At 43.0% G+C, this 23186-nt stretch overlaps 1 protein-coding gene across 3 annotated transcripts in view; it reads left to right on the plus strand.

Moving 5' to 3' along the window:
* The window catches only part of LOC311130481 (ephrin type-B receptor 3-like), a gene marked incomplete at its 5' end in the record, with an annotated part of 101758 nt that extends 79212 nt beyond the window's left edge, over positions 1-22546 (plus strand). For 2 of the 3 annotated variants that reach the window (XM_084163218.1, XM_084163219.1), the window contains 6 exons: positions 298-545; positions 1628-1843; positions 4277-4426; positions 4812-5011; positions 8707-8862; positions 20774-22546. In XM_084163218.1, coding sequence (XP_084019344.1) covers positions 298-545; positions 1628-1843; positions 4277-4426; positions 4812-5011; positions 8707-8862; positions 20774-20882 — 1079 coding nt within the window. In that variant the 3' untranslated portion in view covers positions 20883-22546. The remainder of the gene's footprint in view (positions 1-297; positions 546-1627; positions 1844-4276; positions 4427-4811; positions 5012-8706; positions 8863-20773) is intronic. The other variant, XM_084163220.1, reaches the window with a different exon arrangement.
* Between the last annotated feature and the right edge of the window lie 640 nt (positions 22547-23186).

The following is a 23186-nucleotide window of genomic DNA, read 5'->3' on the forward strand; positions in this document are numbered from 1 at the left end:
AGCTTTACCCCCACCCCCAAACTACCCACGCTAACCCACTCATCACTACGTTTTTAGTTCTCCCTCGGCCATCCCTCACTCTCCCCCTCCTCTTTCATCCCCCCTTTTCTCTGCCACTCCTAGCCCCTCTCTCGCGCAGTCTCCCGCTTCCCTTCCTTGGTTCTAACCAGTAAACTGTCCCTCTCCCCTCTCTCCCCCACTCTCCTCCACTCTTCCGATCCTTCCTCTCTTCCCCCCTCCGTCTCTCTCTCTATTCTCTCTCTCTCTCTCGCTGTCCCCCATTCCTCGCTCTCACAGGAGAGTTTGGGGAGGTGTGTCGCGGGCGTTGCAAGCTACCCGGCCGACGTGAGATCATTGTGGCTATCAAGACACTCAAGGTGGGCTACACCGACCGGCAGAGGCGGGATTTCCTGAGCGAAGCGAGCATCATGGGACAGTTCGACCACCCCAACATCATTCGATTGGAAGGCGTGGTCACCAAGAGCCGACCAGTCATGATTGTCACAGAGTTTATGGAGAACGGGGCACTGGACTCTTTCTTGAGGGTAAGAGAACCTGTGGAACACACACAATAATTAATCAATAATAATAATAATAATAATAATAATAATAATAATAATAATAATTTGGTGGGTGCACACACACACACACAAGGATATGTTTAGAATTAGTTAATGATATGAAACATTGAGCTCAGGGTTTGGCAATGGTAATAAAAAGCAAACATAATTTCACATATTGCTAACATTACCCACCACCTACTGTAACCCCAAAATGTTTTCATGACAACAAAGGCCTACCTTGCTGTCAATCTCCATACTAAATCCATTGAAACCAAGAACATGCACTATATAAAAACACCCAGAGAACTGACACTCTTGAACACACTTCATAAATGTGTATCTGTAATCTTCACATCATCTGCACTGCAACCAAGCCAAAGCACCCAAACATGTCTCCCTAATCTTCCCTAATAATGTTCCACACCCTCTCCATCTCTGTGGAAAAGGCCCTAACCCTCGTCTGTTGACAGTATCTGACAAATGTGCCGCTCCTCTCGCTATCTCTGACATTTACAGATGTTTCACTAGCCTGTGAACCACTGCCTCTCTTTCATATAAAACATTATCTGACACTGAGAAGGAGAGAGAGAGAGCGGAAGATAGAGGGAGAGCGAGATGGAGGGAAGGAAGGAGAAAGAGGGTAGAGAGAAAGGGGTGAAACAGGAGACATGAGAGAAACAGAAGGAGAGCTAGAGGGGAGACAGGTAGAGAGATGGGGAAATAAGAAAGCGAGTGAGGGATAAAAACTGTGAGAGAGCAAGAGACAAAACAAAAGAGATAGTTGGTAGGAAAAAGAGAGAGCGGGAAAGAGATGGGAATAATAATAATATAATATGCCATTTAGCAGACGCTTTTATCCAAAGCGACTTACAGTCATGCGTGCATACATTTTTTAGGTATGGGTGGTCCTGGGGATCAAACCCACTACCCTGGCGTTATAAGCACCATGCCCTACCAATTGAGCTACAGAGGAATAGGAGTATGTTAAACATTTAAACTAATTATTGAATAATAATATATAATGCTTGCTTATCTTTGTCTTTCTATCTCTCTGTCTTTGCCAGCTCAATGACGGGCAGTTCACAGTGATCCAACTTGTGGGCATGCTGCGTGGCATCGCCGCGGGCATGAAGTATCTGTCTGACATGAACTACGTCCACCGGGACCTGGCTGCACGCAACATCCTGGTCAACAGCAACCTGGTGTGTAAGGTGTCTGACTTCGGCCTGTCGCGCTTCCTCGAAGATGACGCCACGGACCCCACCTACACCAGCTCACTGGTGAGTGTGAAGGACGCTGTGGTAGTGTGTGTGTATGCATGTGTGTGGGCACACATATGACCAAAAGTATGTGGACATCTGCTCGTCGAACATCTCATTCCAAAATCATGGTCTTTAATATGGAGTTGGTCCCCCGCTTTGCTGCTACAACAGCCTTCACTCTTCCAATTCATCCCAAAGGTGTTCGATGGGGTTGAGGTCAGTGCAGGCCAGTCAAGTTCTTCCACACCGATCTCGACAAACCATTTCTGTATGGACCTCGCTTTGTCTATGGGGGCATTGTCATGCTGAAACAGGAAAGGGCCTTCCCCAAACTGTTGCCACAAAGTTGGAAGCACCGATTCGTCTCGAATGTCATTGTATGCTGTAGCGTTAAGATTTCCCTTCACTGGAAATAATGGGCCTAGCCCGAACCATGAAAAACAGCCCCATACCATTATTCCTCCTCCACCAAACTTTACAGTTGGCACTCCAATTTGCATACCGCACCAACAGATCCACAGATGATGCAATCTCTATTGCACTCCACACTGCCCTTTCCCACCTGGACAAGAAGAACACCTACGTGAGAATGCTATTCATTGACTACAGCTCAGCGTTCAACACCACAGTGCCCTCAAAGCTCATCACTAAGCTAAGGACCCTGGGACTAAACACCTCCCTCTGCAACTGGTTCCTGGACTTCCTGACGGGCCGCCCCCAGGTGGTAAGGGTAGGTAACAACACATCTGCCACGCTGATCCTCAACACGGGGTTCCCTCAGGGGTGCGTGTCCAGTCCCCTCCAGTACTCCCTTTAAGTTTGCCGACGACACAACAGTGGTAGGCCTGATCACCGACAACGATGAGACAGCCCACAGGGAGGAGGTCAGAGACCTGGCCGTGTGGTGCCAGGATAACAACCTCTCCCTCAACGTGACCAAGACAAAGGAGATGATTGTGGACTACAGGGAAAAAGAGGACTGAGCACGCCCCCATTCTCATCGACGGGGCTGTAGTGGAACAGGTTGAGAGCTTCAAGTTCCTTGGTGTCCACATCACCAACAAACTATCATGGTTCAAACACACCAAGACAGTCGTGAAGAGGGCACGACAAAGCCTAGACCTCTATCCTGCCATCCAGGACCTCTATACCAGGCCGTGTCAGAGGAAATCCCTAAAAATTATCAAAGACTCCAGCCACCCTAGTCATAGACTGTTCTCTCTGCTACCGCACGGCAAGCGGTACCGGAGCACCAAGTCTAGGTCCAATAGGCTTCTTAACAGCTTCTACCCCCAAGCCATAAGACTCCTGAACAGCAAATCATGGCTACCCGGACTATTTGTTGGTTAAGGGCTTGTAAGTAAGCATTTGACTGTAAAGTCTACACCTGTTGTATTCAGCGCATGTGGCAAATAAAATTTGATTTGATTTATACATTCGGGCAGTTAGCGTTCTCCTTGCATCCACCAAACCCAGATTCATCCACCGGATTGCCAGATGGTGAAGCGTGATTCATCACTCCAGAGAATGCGTTTCCACTGCTCCAGAATCCAATGGCGGCGAGCTTTACACTACTCCAGCCGACGCTTGGCATTGCGCATGGTGATCTTAGGCTTGTGTGTGGCTGCTCAGCCATGGAAACCCATTTCAAGAAGCTCCCGACGAACAGTTCTTGTGCTAACATTGCTTCCAGAGGCAGTTTGGAACTCGGTAGTGAGTGTTGCAACCAAGGACAGATGATTTTTACTCGCTTCAGCACTCAGTGGTCCTGTTCTGTGAGCTTGTGTGGCCTACCACTTCACGGCTGAGCCGTTGTTGCTCCTAGACATTTCCACTTCACAATAACAGCACTTACAGTTGACCGGGGCAGCTCTAGCAGGGCAGAAATTTGACGAACTGACTTGTTGGAAAGTTTACATCCTATTACGGTGCCACGTTGAAAGTCACTGAGCTCTTCAGTAAGGCCATTCTATTGCCAATGTTTGTCTATGGAGATTGCATGGCTGTGTGCTCGATTTGATACACCTGTCAGCAATGGGTGTGGCTGAAATAGCCAAATCCACTCATTTGAAGGAGTGTCCACATACTTTTGTATATACAGTATGCTGTTTGTCAAGTCTTGAATGAATGGTAATAAATTGGTTTTAGTGTGTGTTTCAGTTTTTCATCAGTGTGTTCTTTTTTTCCTTTTTTGTATTCAATCACAAATTGTACAGTCAATAAGATTCACAATGCACTTGTTTTTCAGAGTTTTGTGTGTTTATGTGTGTATGAGTGTGTGTATACGTATTTGTGTATCCCTCAGTTTTACCTGGCATCTTATCAATATCAAACGTGTCTCAAACGGTGTAAGTTTGTCTCACCCTCTCTTCCCTCTGTATGTGTGTAACTCTGTGTGTGTGACTTCATCCCCAGTATTTCACACTCACCTACTCATTCGCATATCCACAGGGAGGCAAGATTCCTATTCGCTGGACGGCCCCCGAAGCCATCGCCTACAGGAAGTTCACCTCGGCCAGTGATGTGTGGAGCTACGGCATCGTCATGTGGGAAGTGATGTCGTACGGAGAGCGGCCATATTGGGACATGAGCAACCAGGATGTGAGTGGAACTTACTTTAATTTACTTTACTGGACTTGACTTTGCTTACGTTGACTTCAACGTTCCTGAAAAACACTGTAACATCTTCAACCTGTCACTCTCCTTCTCTGTTTCCCTTCCCTTCCCTTTCCTCCTCTCCCCTGCCCCCTTCTCCCTTCTCATGCTCTCTCTTATCTTCCCCCTCCCTCCCTCTCTCCTGACTCTTCTTATCTTGACTCTAAACCCACCTTCTCTCCCATCCCTTCTCTCCCCAGTCATCACCCTGTTTCTTATCCTTTTCTAGTCTCATAATTCAAAACCATAATTCCCTAGATTTTACCTATATATTTTGATCCAGGTCTCATTCTAGCCCACTTGTCAATCTAACTCTTCTCCAACCCTCCAGGTGATCAACGCAGTGGAGCAGGACTACCGGCTGCCCCCGCCCATGGACTGCCCCACAGCGCTGCACCAGCTCATGCTCGACTGCTGGGTCAAGGAAAGGAACCTTCGGCCTAAGTTCTCCCAGATCGTAGCAACTCTGGACAAGCTCATCCGCAACGCCGCCAGCCTCAAGGTGGTCACCAGCAGCACGCAATCTTCCGGGTAAGCCTATCAACTGTCAAACAGTCTGCCACATCTCAGCCTAGTTAGCAGCTACTTCAATCTGGTGCTGGTTGCAAAATCCCACAGGTTTTCCAGAATAACCATATCCTGGGATTCTTCCAACCAGGATTTCTAGAAAACCTGGGAATTTTGCAACTCTAAGTACTGGCTTAAAGTATGTAGCATGTATCTCATCTTACCTCAGTCATACCACTATGCACGAAGGTAGCAAGTTCAATACCACATAGGGGCAGCTGCCATCTGAATTTGCTTCCATGTATAGGCTAGAAGAGACTCGTCCATGGGGTGAAAAGGCTTGGTTTTATAGACTTTTCTCTTGTTTGCTTCTAACTCCTTTGTGATAGTTATTCATATACACTACATGATCAAAAGTATGTGAACACCTGCTCGTCGAACATCTCATTCCAAAATCATGGGCATTATTATGGAGTTGGTCCCCCCTTTGCTGCTATAACAGCCTTCACTCTTCTGGGGAAGGCTTTCCACTAGATGTTGGAACATTGCTGCGGGGACTTGCTTCCATTCAGCCACAAGAGCATTAGTGAAGTCGGGCACTGATGTCGGCTTTCCAATTCATCCCAAAGGTGTTCGATGGGGTTGACGTCAGGGCTCTGTGCAGGCCAGTCAAGTTCTTCCACACCGATCTCAACAAACCATTTCTGTATGGACCTCGCTTTGTCCACGGGGGCATTGTCATGCTGAAACAGGAAAGGGCTTTCCCCAAACTGTTGCCACAAAGTTGGAAGCACAGAATCGTCTACTATGTAATTGTATGCTGTAGCGTTAAGATTTCCCTTCACTGGAACTAAGGGGCCGAGCCCAAACCATGAAAAACAGCCCTAGACCATTATTCCTCCTCCACCAAACTTTACAGTTGGCACTATGCATTGGGGAAGGTAGCGTTCTCCTGGCATCCGCCAAACCCAGATTCGTCCGACGGACTGCCAGATGGTGAAACGTGATTCATCACTCCAGAGAATGCGTTTCCACTCCTCCAGAGTCCAATGGCGGAGAGCTTTACACCACTCCAGCCGACGCTTGGCATTGCGCATAGTGATCTTAGGGTTGTGTGTGGCTGCTCAGCCATGGAAACCCATTTCATGAAGCTCCCGACGAACAGTTATTGTGCTGACATTGCTTCCAGAGGCAGTTTGGAACTCTGTAGTGAGTGTTGCAACCAAGGACAGATTATTTTTATGCGCTTCAGCACTCAGCGGTCCCGTTCTGTGAGCTTGTGTGGCCTACCACTTCGCAATTGAGCCATTGTTGCTCCTAGACATTTCCACTTCACAATAACAGCACTTACAGTTGACCGGGGCAGCTGTAGCAGGGCAGAAATTTGACTAACTTGTTGGAAAGGTGGCATCCTTGAAAGTCAATGAGCTCTTCAGTAAGACCATTATTCTGCCAATGTTTGTCAATGGAGATTGCATGGCTGTGTGCTCAATTTTATACAGCTGTCATCAATTAATCCACTAATTTAAAGTGGTGTCCACATACTTTTGTATATATAGTGAATGTATGTGATGGATTACATTATAGAGAATAGGAAGAAATATATTTATGTGAAATGGGTTTCTTTGGTTTGCTGTCTACTGCAAATACAGTGCGTCCCCTGGACTTGGGTTTAGTAGTGACAATGCCATTTTTTATCTGTGACTGTGATACCAGAGTTACCCGACTTCAATAATCACCTGAGTCTTGCCGACAATGATAACACTTTCACTGGACAAATATCCTTATCCAAATTGACTGACAGGAGTGTATGAGAGTCACAGTGACTCAGCAATGCCTACAGTACACATTGCTTCCCAAAGCTAAAACATTCAGCCACCAAAAAACTGGTCAATGTTATCAATGCAAATGTAGAATTGCCGTTGCTCAATAAAGCGCTCGAGGCAACCATAGCTCCTACAAGGAAGTTCTTAGATCGATGGTTTCACAGATTTAGCCATAGCCTCATGCTACATTCCTCTGTAGCTTTCTTGGAAAGAGCCCGAAGGGGGAAGAGGGTGAGGAGGAATGGGGGGGTGATTCCATTGGGGATCAGGAGCTGTAGCTATGGCGATGGCTAAGAAGATTAAGCGAGAGTAATTAGTTAGTAATTAGCTAGATTAAGAGTGATGTGAAAAAGACGGGAACGCTTTGAATTATTTGCCAAAAATATTTTAAATGGGCCAGCGGAGAGGTGTGCCCCACGCCAAACCTAACGAGGAAAGAGTGAGTGAGAGATGAGCTGCCGTGACATCTGGTGTGACATTAGTGCCTTGTAGTGGTTAGTGGTAGCTATTTTGTCACTGATTGGGGAGTTGTGCGGTCAGGTGTGTCTGCCTGTGAGGAAGTGTGTGAGTGTGTGAGCATTTTTGTATTTTCATAATGCATACCCATGTTGCCTGACACGGAAAAATCCAATGATCCATGTCTTTCACAACTTACACTGAAGACAAACGAAACAGTCTTCAAATAGGAAACCGTTAACCAAAAACTATGAGGAAACAGTCACAACATCTTTGCAATTTGAGCTCCAGTTTTGGAGTATCCACTCTGGTAACTGCCCCTCATAACATGAGACATACGGTCTTAGTGGCCTCTCCCAGTGCCTTTGGCTTCCTTTGACTACTCTAGACAGCTTCTAGCCTGATTCCAGATCCTCTGTTTGGGCTGTCTTTCCACTGACCATAAGGAGTTGGCAAGATAGCACAAACAGATCTCGGATCAGGCTAGATAGCTTCCCCTTCAGCGCGAGACTTCAGAAAGTGGCTAACAATGCTCTATTAAGAGGGAACTGTGTCTGAGGGTTGATGGTGGCTAGCCCGAACCCTCGGGGCCCTGAAGCACAGGCCTTATTAAAGAGCACTCCTCCTATCCCTCTGCAGCAGTCAACACTTCAATGGAGCCTCTGTATTGACTCTTATTAACTCACTCCCTCTCTTTTTTCTATCCCCCTTTAATTGTTAATGAATCTAATGCCATCAAAAGACGACAAGGATCAACAGAGCAGAGAGCGGTCAGAGAGAGAGAGAGAGAGAGAGACAGATACTTTTTCTTTGTCCTTTTCTTACCCCCCCCATCCCCCCCCTCCCCTTCCATCGTTCACCCTCGCACTCCCTCTCTCTTTTCAAACTTCCACTGCTGTTTATTAAAACTGCAAGGTGGCCCCCCTATCTATGACATCAATCAGGGGTGGTTGGGTTTTTGGGAGAGTCCGAGGGCTTCGTTGAGTGTCGACAGGTGTATACATACACACACGTGCACATACACACACACACACACACACACACACACACACACACACACACACACACACACACATGTTGACAGTCCACAAATATATCCATGCTGTCCAGGAGATTCTTGAGGAAATGTCTTTCCACCTTCGCCGTATTCTGGTGCATGCATGCCTTTTGTCTTGTTGGCTTTGGTCATCACGCCAAAGAGAACACACACACACGCCCGGCCAAGCCAGTATCCAATGGTAACCAAAGGTGGTTACGTCGGGCGACGGGGGCAGTTGACCCTTGACCCTACAAGGGCAGCGAGGGGGAGAGCGAGGGGGAGAGCGAGGTGGCGTTTGGGGGGTTTGGGGGTGAGGTTTCATTGGTGCTGGAGGCGAGGTGTGACCTTAACCCTCTCTCTTTTGTCTCAATCTCCTCCTCCCTCCTCCCCCCCTGTAGGGTGTCGCAGCCCCTGCTCGACCGATGCGTCCCTGACTACACCACCTTCACCACCGTGGGAGACTGGCTGGATGCCATCAAGATGAGCCGCTATCGCGACAACTTCCTCAATGCCGGCTTCGCCTCCTTCGATCTTGTGGCCCAGATGACAGCAGAGTGAGTGAAGAAAGAGTCAATTCCGATTAATTAAATTTGGTTCGGTTTAATTGAGTTCAAATGGCTTCACTGACATGGGTGGTGGGAAGTTGGTTCGCTTTCAAATTGTTTTGCTTTCAGCTCAAATGGCCCCATTGATGTGGCAAGATAGAAGAGTGAGTAGGGGAATCGAGGAATAGTCGATTTAAATGAATCAAACTCAATTCAGTTTCGTTCAGTTCAAAAGGCCTCGTTGATATGGCAAGGGAGTCAAGTGTGGGTGAGTGGTTTAGGCGGTGGGTCGTAGTAAGCTTTCTGCTTTAGTTTTTTAGATGATCAATCTCTGTCGAGGGAGGAGCTGTTTTTTACATATTGTGTATATTCATTTCTTCTGAACACATTTCCATTTGTTGGCAATGTCAATTTTAGCAATTTTTTTCAAAATGCTTACTTTTATGTTTGCTAACTGGACAGGCAAACGCAGCTGAGAACTTATCTGTAAACCAATCAAAACTTGTGTACTGTCCATGGTACTATCTCTGCTCATCACGTCTGCCAATCATGTTATCCGTACCTAAGGTAGAAGACAGCTGGTGACAGCTCGAGAGAGATATCTGCTGTCAGGTAAAGTATTTATTTATTTGTAATTTAACTGTTTAGTTAGAGAAACGTGATACCATCAATGTAAGCTGTAAAATGACTCCCAACTTAGAACACATAAACCTTAGTAATGTAGCTAGCTTTCTAGTTAGCTAGCTAGTTACAACAAGTAGATGTGATGCTAGCTAGCAGGAGCAGATAGCTTTATCACTAGCTAGCATGTCATTCCGGGACAAGGAGCATTTTGGCTAACAGTTTATTCCAAGTAATAATAAGACTACAAAAATCTATAGGATAAGTAGTGTAAAGCTAATACAATCATCAATGCAGGACCCACAAATGTCATTCATACTGACAAATAAGAAATCCTACATTATCCCTGTTAATAGTTGGAGTAGGATGATTGCATAGCACCCTGCCTCAGACTATCAGGATGTTCATTTTCTAGCTCACAAACTACATTCCTTTGCTGTGACGATTTATTTGATTAATTATTTTCTCTCACTTTTGTCTCACATGATCTATTCAGCTCTCCTGTTTCCTGCTCCCAGCGATCAACCAAGTGCTATTCACCAAGCATGGGCTGATTCACTCACCTGTGAGGACAACCATCCTACTGCAGTTTGAACTAGCCCTGCCATCACTATTTAGACATTGGGACCACATATGCATTTGCCTGTTGTCTTTTCTTTGTAGATTTTGTCTTACACAGTCTAGTGCATTTTAGAGTTGAACAATACACGTGCTTGTTTGAGCATCTAAAAGACTCAATTTTGCTATTGTAACATGCAGTGGTGAGAATTATATTGTCCCCGTCAGGAGCCCATGATTTTGCAATAGATGGTAGAGTTCTCGTCTCTGGACCACACAAGCTTTAGCTTGCATTCTGTTAAGGCACTTGTCTCGCTATACATCGGTCAGCTACATTGGTGACCAGGGTGGGAACCTTTCGATACGCTTATGGGGCCCGGGCACACAAATGCCCCTAGAGAGAAGGGGGAATACTGAAGCATGCATTGATGACAGTCTCCATCAGAGGCCCAGGCTTTTGGCATAGATGGTAAAGCTCTCATTTTTGGACTGCAACATTTGTAAGATCGTGCCCTCCACGGCAATTGATTGGTAGGTTACACTATATTTAAATACTTCAAATACTGAGACATCTTTGCTATTTGTCTCTGTACTCAATAAATGGTGAAACACTATTTGTGATGGTGTTCTTTGTTCGAATGTACATGCATAAAACTTACATTATGGAAAACATGTCTCACACTCAGTCATAGTTAGTAGAATAATGAATTGATTGGCAAGATTTTGGCACAGAACTTTAGTAGGAAAGTTAATAATTTAAACCCCCTAAATATAATCACATTCACTGAACATATAGTATTTGAAACTCAAACATTAATTTCCCAACTGGTTTTTCTATAATCCTACAGGCTCTTTGTCATTGTCCATACTTTATATTCCAATAGATCCAATATTATGCATGCCCACCATGGTATTGGGCAGTTGCTATTTGAGAACTCATCTGGTTTAGAAATCAAACTCTGTTTATCTTATTGCAGAGCACATTATACAAGAAGATTGTATTTTAAGGTGTGCTATATGTGTAAGCTATAGGGCTGACCCTATTCAGTCAACTGGTCGATTGTTTGGTCGATAGGCTATTGGTCGACCGAGATTTCTTTAGTCGAGCAGTCGCAATTATAAAACATGTTTCATGGTGCAAAAGACACCTGTCTGATTTGCGCCTGTCTCAGTGGACTAATCCATTGCGGAAGCCACAGGGATGGCACAGTCCAAGACATGTGATACTGAAATTGTATATGGTTATATTATGTAAAAATAATGGTGCAACACTAATAAATCGAATATTATTTTATTACAAATACGGTTTCTCCCACGTTGGATATGGTTGCTGTCACCGGTTCTGAAACATAATCTTCAATTCGCTGTAGAATTGGCATGTTTCCCTATGGTTCTATGTGCATAATAGCAAAATTAACCAGCATATTGGGATTGAGAACAATACGGTGGAGGCAGCAGCAGCAAAGATGAGGAAACAGCCCTTGCCTTAAACCCTATTCGGACAGGATTAGTTTTACTGGGGGTGGTCGGTAAATGTAATTATGTGTACAAACAAAACAAAAAAACATATCTGTAATTTTTGTTCAGTCCGAATCTGACATGTCAGTAATTTGTACATGGCAGGAGAGTAACAATTCCAGCCAGAATAACCTACAGTTTTTTTGGCAAACTCCATGGTCCTCTGATAATACTAGGCCTGTGCGAATCAACATCCCTGTGTTTGAGAGAAATGTCTGAGTTTGACAGGTGTTGCTCACTGTTTGAGCAACACCTGTCAAACTGATTCGATAAATTGAACGAAGTGCTGCTCATAGCCTATATATGAAGGGTCTACACGTATCAACGTTCACAGTGAATGCTTTTGTTCATATGTTTTTTGTGTATGAATTGAATATTGCCAAATGCATCAGTAAAAAATATTGCGCCTATTTAATATAACCCTTGCTGTTAATAGATCGCTAAGCAGCATACAACTGACCTAAGTGTTTGGAAATAATACTTTCACTTTCGTATCCATAGCCTTAAAACGCATCTCAAGTGCAAGTGCACTGTTTAGCTCACATCTGAAGGCTGGGTGGCATTTAGGACGTCTACTGCGGATCGCTAAAATATCCTGATGCTTATGATCACACATATTATGGCGACACTATACCAAAGATGGTTTTGTATGGTTTAGAAACATGGGAACCAAGCTCGAGTTATCAGTGTAGCCCTGTTATCACCTGGACTTGTTGAAATATTTTCACGCCGAGAAAAAAAACTCCAGGCTTCCATCATAACTGTCAATTTATTGGAAAAAAATAAAGAATTACATGGAGCAGTTTTGAAAAACATTCTGGGGTAATAATTACATAACCAACGTTCTATAGTAAAACTTGTCCCGTGCAAATAGGGCTTAGCCTTATTGTCTAACTGTTAAATTTGCCTGGCTTTATAAATCATCCATATATATCTACAGAAATAAAACAAATCTTGCTTCTGTTGCCTGTTTGAGTGTTTGTTTAATAACCTACTGATTCCGTGAGCACCAAGCCTCATGCAATGGCAAAATGTCGGATAAAGCAATTTCACATATTTGGCTGTTTTTAATCTTTGCTATGCTGTAATAAAGGCTTTACAATTTGTTTTCATTAGAACCGACTGGTACTACTTATAATTTATTTAGTGTTGTTTACACTGTTCCAAACAGGCAGAAAAAGTTATATTGTAACCTAACAGCACCTGTTTGTCACAGATAATATGCACGCAGTTCTCGCTCCTATTTCCTCCTTTTTCTTGATCTCCTTCTTATTGTTATTATTACAATTATTGTTATTATTACAATACAGCTCGATGGTTGTTATACAAGGCTACTTTACAAAGCCTACTAATGATAACGACATTACTTATTATTATGATCATCATTATAATAATAAATAATGTCGTTATCATTTGTAGGCTTTGTATAGTAGCCTTGTATAACCACCATAGAGAATGCATCATGTTTATCCATAGATTAGGATCTAATTTATTTATTTCAATTGACTGATTTCCTTATATGAACTGTAACTCAGTAACATCGTTGAAATTGTTGCATGTTGTGTTTATATTTTTGTTCAGTATACATTTTGTGCAAGAATTGAAGGTGGCAACAAATATTACATTAATCATATGAATATTGTCATATGCAAAAAATCTGCCCCTCCCTCCTACAGTAGATCGATCCACTTCACTGTTTTCGGAGTCGGCCCACCACCTAGTTGGGAAGTAGTACATTTTAAACAACCAAATAGAATTAACCTCAGGTGAATTCAAACGGCCTCATTGTAGACGATGTCTACATTTACATTTACGTCATTTAGCAGACGCTCTTATCCAGAGCAACTTACAAATAGGTGCATTCACCTTATAGCCAGTGGGATCACCACTTTACAATGTTTTTTTTGTTTGTTTTTGTTTTTGGGTTGGGGTTGGGGTAAGGGTGGGGTAGAAGGATTACTTTATCCTATCCCAGGTATTCCTTAAAGAGGTGGGGTTTCAAATGTCTCCGGAAGGTGGTGAGTGACTCCGCTGTCCTGGCGTCGTGAGGGAGCTTGTTCCACCATTGGGGTGCCAGAGCAGCGAACAGTTTTGACTGGGCTGAGCGGGAACTATGCTTCCGCAGAGGTAGGGGAGCCAGCAGGCCAGAGGTGGATGAACGCAATGCCCTCGTTTGGGTGTAGGGACTGATCAGAGCCTGAAGGTACGGAGGTGCCGTTCCCCTCACAGCTCCGTAGGCAAGCACCATGGTCTTGTAGCAGCACCATGGTCTTGTAGCATGGTCTACTTGAGTAGACATCCTTAGGGTGCCAATGAGAGTATGGCCCTTGAAATCTACATGACTGGAGACATTCAAATTGCATTTAAATATTTACTCACAGAGGCCCAGTTCTCACACAGGTTGTACAGTATGAACCAGGACAGCGTTGGTCTCGAGAGATACTCTTCAAATTGAGGCGCTTTGGGAATAATGGTGGCTGCTGTTGTTGCTTTTTTCACTGAATGTGATTGGAGTGAGAGACCATTCGGGATAAGAGTCCACAAACACTAAATGACCCTGAAGTGAAAACACAATACGAGAAAAAGCACTTCTCCTGAAGGTTCTTCCTCATCCTGGAGAGACTTGAAGGACACAACACACACTCTTCCTCCATAGTGCATGTTACCTCATGACACCGTCCCTTCCAGCAATAATGACCTAGAGTTGACACAGAACTGGCTTATGTTCATTAGGAAACAAAACGTTATAAAAAGTTTTGCAGCACAAAATGAGACATTGGACAAGTCCTGGTAGTCCCTCCCTGTTTCAGTCCGCTTTCTTTCATTTGGGGCCTAATGAACATGACCCTGGTTTTCAGAGTCAGCTTGGCACATTATTTATATAACAGGAAATGTGTGTAATAGAAGTCATGGAAACAGGGCCAGTTATGATCAAATAAAGGAATTATGATCATAATTATCAATATATCATCCTCGTTAGGCGGATAATAGGGGATGGAGGTGATTTGTTTCAATTTGGCAGGCCGACAGGTGTGCTGTACAGTGGCTCTCTCCTGCCATTAATGGCAGGTAATTCCTCTAATGGCTTGCATTTATTATCGTTTCATCCTCTGTTGCTGGATTGATGAGGGATTGCAATGGAAACAAAAACACAATTTATTCAATCTAGGCAAAATTGCAGCCACGGATGGTGTTCTATTTGTTTGTGTCAAATCAAAATCAAATCAAATTTTACTCGTCATGGACACAGTTTACAGCAGGTACAAAAGGTGCAGCAAAATGCTTATGTGCTAGCTCCCTCAACAATGCAGTACGTTAATCAATATCAATAATAACAATAAAAGTCTCATGTCCAAAATAAGAAGTAGTAGAAGTAATAGAAGAGGTAGTATGCAGTGTGTGTGTGCGTGTGCAAATGCAGAGGACAACAGAGACATGCAGACAAGCAGAGGGCATGGTATCTGTGTACGAGGTTGAATATATGTGTGCGTGTGTCTTTGTCTGTGTGAACAGAGAGGATTCAGACAGGCGCTGGGCCCTTGTGGTTTGCTAATCGTTCCCCCCAGATGCCGACCGTGGTTTGCTCTCTTTTTTGTTATCGGCAAGGGGAAAACAAACAAAAGAGCAGAAAAGACAGTCTGTGATATTATTCCTAACAATCCGGTACATGAGGCCTTAGTGTTAAACTAACACTGCTGAGACGATTAGATTACACTGTCTGACTGACGGCGGCCAAACAGGTACTACAGCTTTTTTCATAGCTGCCATTCTTTAATAAGGCTGCTGTGTGGGTATCAACATTTTCATATTTCCTCCATTGCATTTCGGAGTGAACTCTCTTTGTCCTCTTTGAACTACGAAGAGAGTTTGAGAAACCGACAGTTTGAGAAACGGTTAAATGACAAGTCAACCTGGGTGACTGCTATAAGGTTGATTGATTGATTGATTGAAAGGATAGATTACTGACTGTTCTCTTCCAGTCATGTCTTTCAAGACCGATTTGTCATCTAACTGACTGTGTAAGACTAGACGAATCACCATCGAATGACCTACCAGTTGACTCACTGACTGGCAGTCTGTTATATGAATAAGTCATTGGCTACTGACTGATTGTTCTTTGACTGACCTAATTACTAACTTATTTAATTTTCTCGATCACTGACTAGTTGACTCACTGACTTACAGTCTGTTGCAGAAATAACTGATTGGCTACTGACAGACTGTTCCATGACTGACTTCCTCACTCACTTGGTTTTCTCAATAACTAACTAGTTTTCTCGACTGACAGGTTGTTTGGCTGGCTGGCTGGCAGATTGGTTTTAGTGATGTGAAATGCACCAGCTGGCCCAAAGTGGCAGAAAGCACTGTTTAAACATTAACCTCCCTTCCCCATTACTATTTTCCCCCTCTCGCCCATCTGCCGGGATATTGAAGTATGTTACATCTGGCCCAGGTATCAGTGCCCTGAGGAGTGTCACCATTTTGTTGACATGACCTTAGGAAGTCATTTTATTGGTGTACACAGGGAACTGCTCTCTGCAACTGTTTCCACAAGGGCAAACTGTATCTGTTCTCATGCAAACCTACTGGCATATGTCAATCAAATTAAATCAATCAAATGTATTTATAAAGCCCTTTTTACATCAGCAGATGTCACAAAGTGCTTATATAGAACCCCAGCCTAAAACCCCCACACAGCAAGCAATGCAGATGTAGAAGCATGGTGGCTAGGAAAAACTCCCTAGAAAGGCAGGAACCTAGGAAGAAACCTAGGGGGGAGGGGGAGGGGGAGGGGGGGGGGGGACTGTGGCCCCATCTGACGATACCCCCGGACAGGGCCAAACAGGCAGGATATAACCCCACCCACTTTTCCAAAGCACAATCCCCTCACCACTAGAGGGATATCAACAGACCACCAACTTACTACCCTGAGACAGGGCTGAGTATAGCCCACGAAGATGGTGGTCTAAGCCTATCCATGTGAGAGACGCAGACTTGGTCTCAACCTTTACGTCTTTACTGAAGACTCATCTTTTCAGTAGGTCCTATGATTGAGTGTAGTCTGGTCCAGGGGTGCGAAGGCGAACGGCAAGGCACTGGAGCGACGAACTGCCCTAGGAAGAAACCTAGGCTTAGTGGTCCTCTGTAGCTCAGCTGGTAGAGCACGGCGCTTGTAACGCCAAGGTAGTGGGTTCGATCCCCGGGACCACCCATACACAAAAATGTATGCACGCATGACTGTAAGTCGCTTTGGATAAAAGCGTCTGCTAAATGGCATATTATTATTATTATTATATTATTATTATATGATATATTATATATTATTTATTATATTATAAGATCTCCTCCACCGCACGAGCCCGAGGGGGCGCAAGACCGGACAGGAAGATCACGTCAGTGACTCAACCCACTCAAATCGAGTATAGAGCAAAAAAGCCTGTCACGACGTGACGCACCCCTCCTAGGGACGGCATGGAAGAGTACTAGTAAGCCAGTGACTCAGCCCCCGTAATAGGGTCAGAGACAGAGAATCCCAGTGGAGAGAGAGGAGCCGGCCAGGCAGAGACAGCAAGGGCAGTTCGTCGCTCCAGTGCCTTGCCGTTCGCCTTCGCACCCCTGGACCAGACTACACTCAATTATAGGACCTACTGAAAAGATGAGTCTTCAGTAAAGACGTAAAGGTTGAGACCAAGTCTGCGTCTCTCACATGGATAGGCTTAGAAATTCTAGGGAGAATAAGGAGGCCTGCATCTTGTGACCGTAGTGTACGTGTAGGTATGTACGGCAGGACCAAATCGGAGAGTCCATGTAATGCCCTATGTCCTACTATTTGATACTGCATATGGTGATAGTTTAGCACATCCCTACTCACTATGAGGACGATTCCGACCCGAGTTAAGCGCTCGAAAATGGAACGTAATTCCCGTTTTATGCACTTTTCTCTCTGAGTGTTCTGACCTTGGTTTTAGATCTATTTTACCTTATAAAACCAGTCATATGGCAGCAAACTGAAGCATATCAACTTTCCCACAGTAAAGTTAATGAAATGCTGTGCCATTATGCAGAATTTAAATTGTATGGCCTTTTAACTTGAAGGGATGGGCACTCTCAAATGTCTTAATTATAGGCTACCCTGACTTTCTCTGTCTCCTATTTCTATCATGTTAATATTAGCCACTGTCTGTATCGACCGTCAGTAGGCCTAATAACCACAGACATTCAACTGCCAATTTACTGTTAGTTACTGTTAGTATAGCCTATATTATCATTCCATTTAATTACATTGTTTTGTTTACCTTAATTTGCTTCCTCTGTCATGGCCGTGGGGTTGTTTCTGAGGATCATTAGTAACAGTTAATATATTTTAAAAAAAATACATGTAGGCTAATTAAATCATTATAGAGCGGAGCGCAGACCAACCAGCAACAGTTTGAACCTGATGCATGCTGCAATGCTTGGGCGTGTCATCACACAGTTCTATGGTTAGTGCAGGCAATAGAAAAGGGTATAGCCTACTATGGTACTACAGTGGCATCAGAAAGTATTCATAGCCCTTGACTTATTCCACATTTTGTTATGTTACAGCCTGAATTCAAAAAGGATTAAAAAAAAAAATCTCACTCATCTACACACAAATGATTTTAGAAATGTCCAATTTATTGAAAATGAAATACAGAAATATCTCATTTACATACAGTAGAATAATAGTGAAGACATAAACTATGAAATAACACATATGTAATTATGTATTAACCAAAAAAGTGTTAAACAAATCAAAATATATTTTATATTTGAGATTCTTCAAATTAGCCACTCTTTGCCTTGATGACAGCTTTGCACATCCACAAATACAAAATATATTTTGATATGTTTAACACTTTTTTGGTTACTATATGATTCCATATGTGTTATTTCATAGTTTTGATATCTTCACTATTATTCTACAATGTAGAAAATAGTAGCAAATAAAGAAAAACCCTTGAATGAGTAGGTGTGTCCAAACTTTTGACTGGTACTGTATGAAATATTTCTGTATTTAATTTTCAATGAATTTGATAACGTTTCTAAAATAATTTGTGTGTAGATGAGGGAGATTTTTAAAAAAAAATCATTTTTGAATTCAGGCTGTAACATAACAAAATGTGGAATAAGTCAAGGGGTATGAATACTTTCTGAAGCCACTGTATAATTATAATAGGGAGAATATTACTGTACTGTAAGTATTCACACCCCTGTACTGTAAGTATTCACACCCCTGAGTCAATACATCTTAGGCAGCAATTACTGCTGTGAGTATTTTTAGGTAAATCACCTGGACTGTACAATATTTGCACATTGTTATTTAAACAATTCTTCAAGCTCTGTCAAGTTTGTTGTAGATCTTTGCTAGACATCCATTTTTAAGTCTTGCCATAGATTTTCAAGCAGATTTAAGTCAGAACTGTAGACAATTAAAGACAATCCCCCCCCCCCCCACCACTCAGGAACATTCAATGTAAGCAACTCCGGTGTATGTTTTGCCTTATGATTTAGGTTATTATCCTGCTGAAAGGTGAATTTGCCCCCCAGTGTCTGGTGGAAAGCTGACGGAACCAGGTTTTCCTCTAGGTTTTGCCCGTCCTTAGTTCTATTCCGTTTATTTTTATCCTAAAAAACTCCCTAGACGTTGCTGATGACAAGCATACCCATAACATGATGCAGCCACCACCATGCTTGAAAATATGAAGAGTGGTACTCAGTGATGTGTTGGATTTGCCCCAAACATAATGTTTGTATTCAGGACATAAAGTTAATTTCCTTGCCACATTTTTTTGCAGTTTTACTTTAGTGCCTTATTCCAAACAGGATGCATGTTTTGGAGTATTTTTATTCTGTACAGGCTTCCTTCTTTTCACTCTGTCATTATGTTAGTATAGTGGAGTAACTACAATGTTCCTCCTCAATTTTCTCCTATCACAGCCATTCAACTCTTTAAGTGTTTTAAAGTCACCATTGGCCTCATGGTGAAATCCCTGAGCAGTTTCCTTCCTCTCCGGAAAATAAAATCAAATTTTATTTGTCACGTGCCGAATACAACTGGTGTAGACTTCACCGTGAAATGCTTGTTTATGAGCCCTTCCCAACAATGCAGAGTAAAACATTTCATAAAAAATAGTAACACAAGATAAATAAAATAAAATACACAAGAATGGAGCTATTTACAGGGAGTACCAGTACCAGATCAATGTGCAACTGAGTTAGGAAGGACACCTGTATCTTTGTAGTGACTGGGTGTATTGATACGCCATCCAAAGTGTAATTGATAACTTCACCATGCTCAAAGGGATATTCAATGTCTGCTTTTTTTTTTTTCCCAATAGGTGAGCTTTTATGTGAGGCATTGGAAATCCTCCCTGGTCTTTGTGGTTGAATCTGTGTTGAAATTCACTGCTCAACTGAGGGAGCTTACAGATAATTGTATGTGTGGGGTACAGAGATGAGGTAGTCATAAAAAAAAAATCATGATAAACATTATTGTTGCACACAGAGTGAGTCCATGCAAGTTATTATGTGACTTGTTAAGATTTATTTTACTCCTGAACTTATTTAGGCTTGCCATAACAAAGGGGTTGAATACTTATTGGTTCAATACTTTTCAGCTTTTCATTTTTACATAATTTGTAAAAATGTCTAAAAACATAATTCCACTCCTTTCTTTCGTGCGTAAAGGCTCTCCAAACCTGTTTTTTATGATTCATAAATACTTTCCTAAACCTAAATAATCTACAAGATCAGAGTATTTTTTAATCTACCAATTGGTGCTGAAACTGAGACGAATATGCATATATTTAACCCGTTCTCTTAATATATTCTAGTCTGTCTAAAAGCTACACCGTATTTAAAGGGATGCCTATTGAATGAAAACTCCACAAGAAAGATCTGTTGGCCAGCAAGTGTGAGGGTTTTCAGCAGTTGAATGACATTTATTCAGAGCGCGCAAGGTAGCCACACCTGTAGAGGTTACGTGACTGAATAAGGTATGTCTGAATACCAAATACTGAGAAGTGAGTAGGAAAGGCATGCGTAGGAGAAGCGTAAATTCCTACATCGGAATCGGCCCCTATGACTTATAATAGGGCCCAACATTTTCCTGACCAGGAAAATTATGTGGGTTCTAGTTTTAGACTTATACTCCTGTTATTGTTTATGCCTGACCGACCTCTCTCGATCTCTCTCTTCTCAGAGACCTTCTTCGGATAGGAGTGACATTGGCCGGCCACCAGAAAAAGATTCTAGGCAGCATTCAGGACATGAGACTGCAGATGAACCAAATACTGCCTGTCCAGGTCTGAGATGGACCAACAGACAGACAGATGGACAGACAGGATGGGGAGGAACTGTGCCAGAGAGAGAGCCAATAGGAAACCCTAGCTGCCTGACCATCTCTGCCAATCAGACGAAAACAAAACTGGCTTGCAGTGCCTCGAACTAGTCATAGTTTTTTTTCTTTTTTTTCTTCCACGCCAACGTTTTATGTTTCTGTGTTCCACATTATTAGTCTAACGTTTTTACATCCGATAAGACTTTTAACAGGATTATTTTGTTTAAAAAAATGTCTGAAGAGAAGAAAGAGAACCCATATCCCATGCGGGCGTCACTTGGTCCAGTGTGGGGTAATCGTTTGCATACGTGTTTGTGAGGTTGGCCAGGACTTAACCCCTCCCCTCCCACCTCTTGTATCCTGAACTTAGTATTCCTCCTATGGAAATCCATATCCTTGATCCTTGATCCTTGACCCTACCCCAACATCTGTCGGAAAGCCCCCTGACGGACATTACAGTTGGAAGAGGATGAACACTGTTTGAGAATAAAGTGTTTTTAAAAAGCAGAAAACGTGAACAAGTGTTCACACACAAAAAAGTGTTTGGACACCGAGACGATAAATGAAAATCCTACCCATGCTAGAAATTGTTTTATTGTTGGGGTGTGTGTGTGTGTGTTATTCCCCATCTTCATATTGAAGGTGTATTATTATGTACAAGGGCACATGCCTAAGAAGGATGTGGAGGAAGAGGGTAAATGTCAGAGGGTCACAGAGGTCAAGAGGTCAAATGAGAGCTGCTGAGCTGGAGCTGGCCACACTAGTTTGGCCTAACCAGGTCCAAAAGTATCGGACCAACCTTTTTCTAAGACCTGGGGGGAACACACTCAGGATGGTCTCATAGCTTGGGACCATTGGCTAATTTTGGCTCATCAACTGTGTTTTTCTTACTATAACAATTGCTGTTAATTTGTTTTAATCAGTCCTCCATTTAGATTTTCTGTTCCATCATTTTGGGGAGATTTGTCTTTCAAGATGGCAGGTTAGAGCTAAGTACTCCTGTTGGACACTTTGTGTGATGGGGGAGGGAGCTAGGCGAGGACTGTGGCAACTCAATACAAAGACCGACCAGCCTTTTGTGTGTGCTTGTGTTTCTGCGTGTTTGTGTGTATGTGTGTGTGAATGTGAGAATGTAACAAAATACTGTACAATACAGCTACAGCTACATCGCCACCATGGACAATTAACGCATGAACTGAACAGTGACAAGAAGCAACAATTATATCGGAAACAATTTCGCTGTATTCTGTGGACAACTGTTAATGTTTTTTATTGAAATCCAAACGTTTGGAAATATATATGCATCGTACAGAATCTGAGAGCAACCACGAAAGACACCGTAACTTACATTTTTTATCCAGGTAATAGTAAAAAGAATCTAAAACTTTAGTTTAATTTCTGTACTTCCGCCCACTGTATTTATTTCTCTTCCCACTTGGAAAAGAGGCCATTCGAACTGTGGACTTATTCCAAAGAACAATCAAGAGGAAACGAAAGAACCAAGAGGATTCTGCAAATTATTGATTATTATAAAAACGTGCATATAAAATTGGATATTGTATTTTTGTTGTTGTTCTAAACAGCCTGTAATGTTTGGTAACAAAAAATCTGATAAATAACATGAAAACAAAATGGTAATTGAGAAACTGGGAAAGTGTTGTTGTGAGATGTCGTTTGATTCTGAGTGAAATGAGCAGATAGCGAGGGATTGAAGATTAATAGAACAAGAGAGAGAAAGTGAGGAAGGGAGCGGTAGAGAGGAGTTAGGGACAGCTGCAATGATTTTAGCATTTCAAGGGGTAAACCGTGGTTAGACCACGAGGGGTATACACGCTGCACCAACAACCTCCCTCTCCTTTCAAGTGTATGTTTCCGTGTGTGAGTGGGTATGTTGAGCGTGTGTGTTTCAGGTCAAATTGTATAGGTGTCCACCAAGACTGGATCTTTAGCTGCACCATCCCTTCTCTCAATCTTCTATAAATAAGTTTATATTGTGTAGCCCTGTGAAGTTGTCAGTAGTTGTCTTCCATGCACCTATCCAAATGAAACTTCCTGACTTCCCTCCATTCCTCAAACACATCCAATGGTCGATGGAGATTTTATTGAAAAGTGTGTTTGTACATCTCAAGATTGTCCGTTACCAAGATTGTCCGTTACACCCCCCCCCCCCCACTCTGTATAGCTCTGTGACAGAGACCATTCTTAAACCGATAGGTCTGTAGACGGGGCGCCTTCAGGGGGCTCAGTGTGTGTGCACCTCCGCGATTGGGCCCTA

This window comes from Coregonus lavaretus, assembly GCF_964263955.1.
Source record: "Coregonus lavaretus genome assembly, chromosome: 6".
NCBI classification, from domain to species: Eukaryota; Metazoa; Chordata; class Actinopteri; order Salmoniformes; family Salmonidae; genus Coregonus; species Coregonus lavaretus.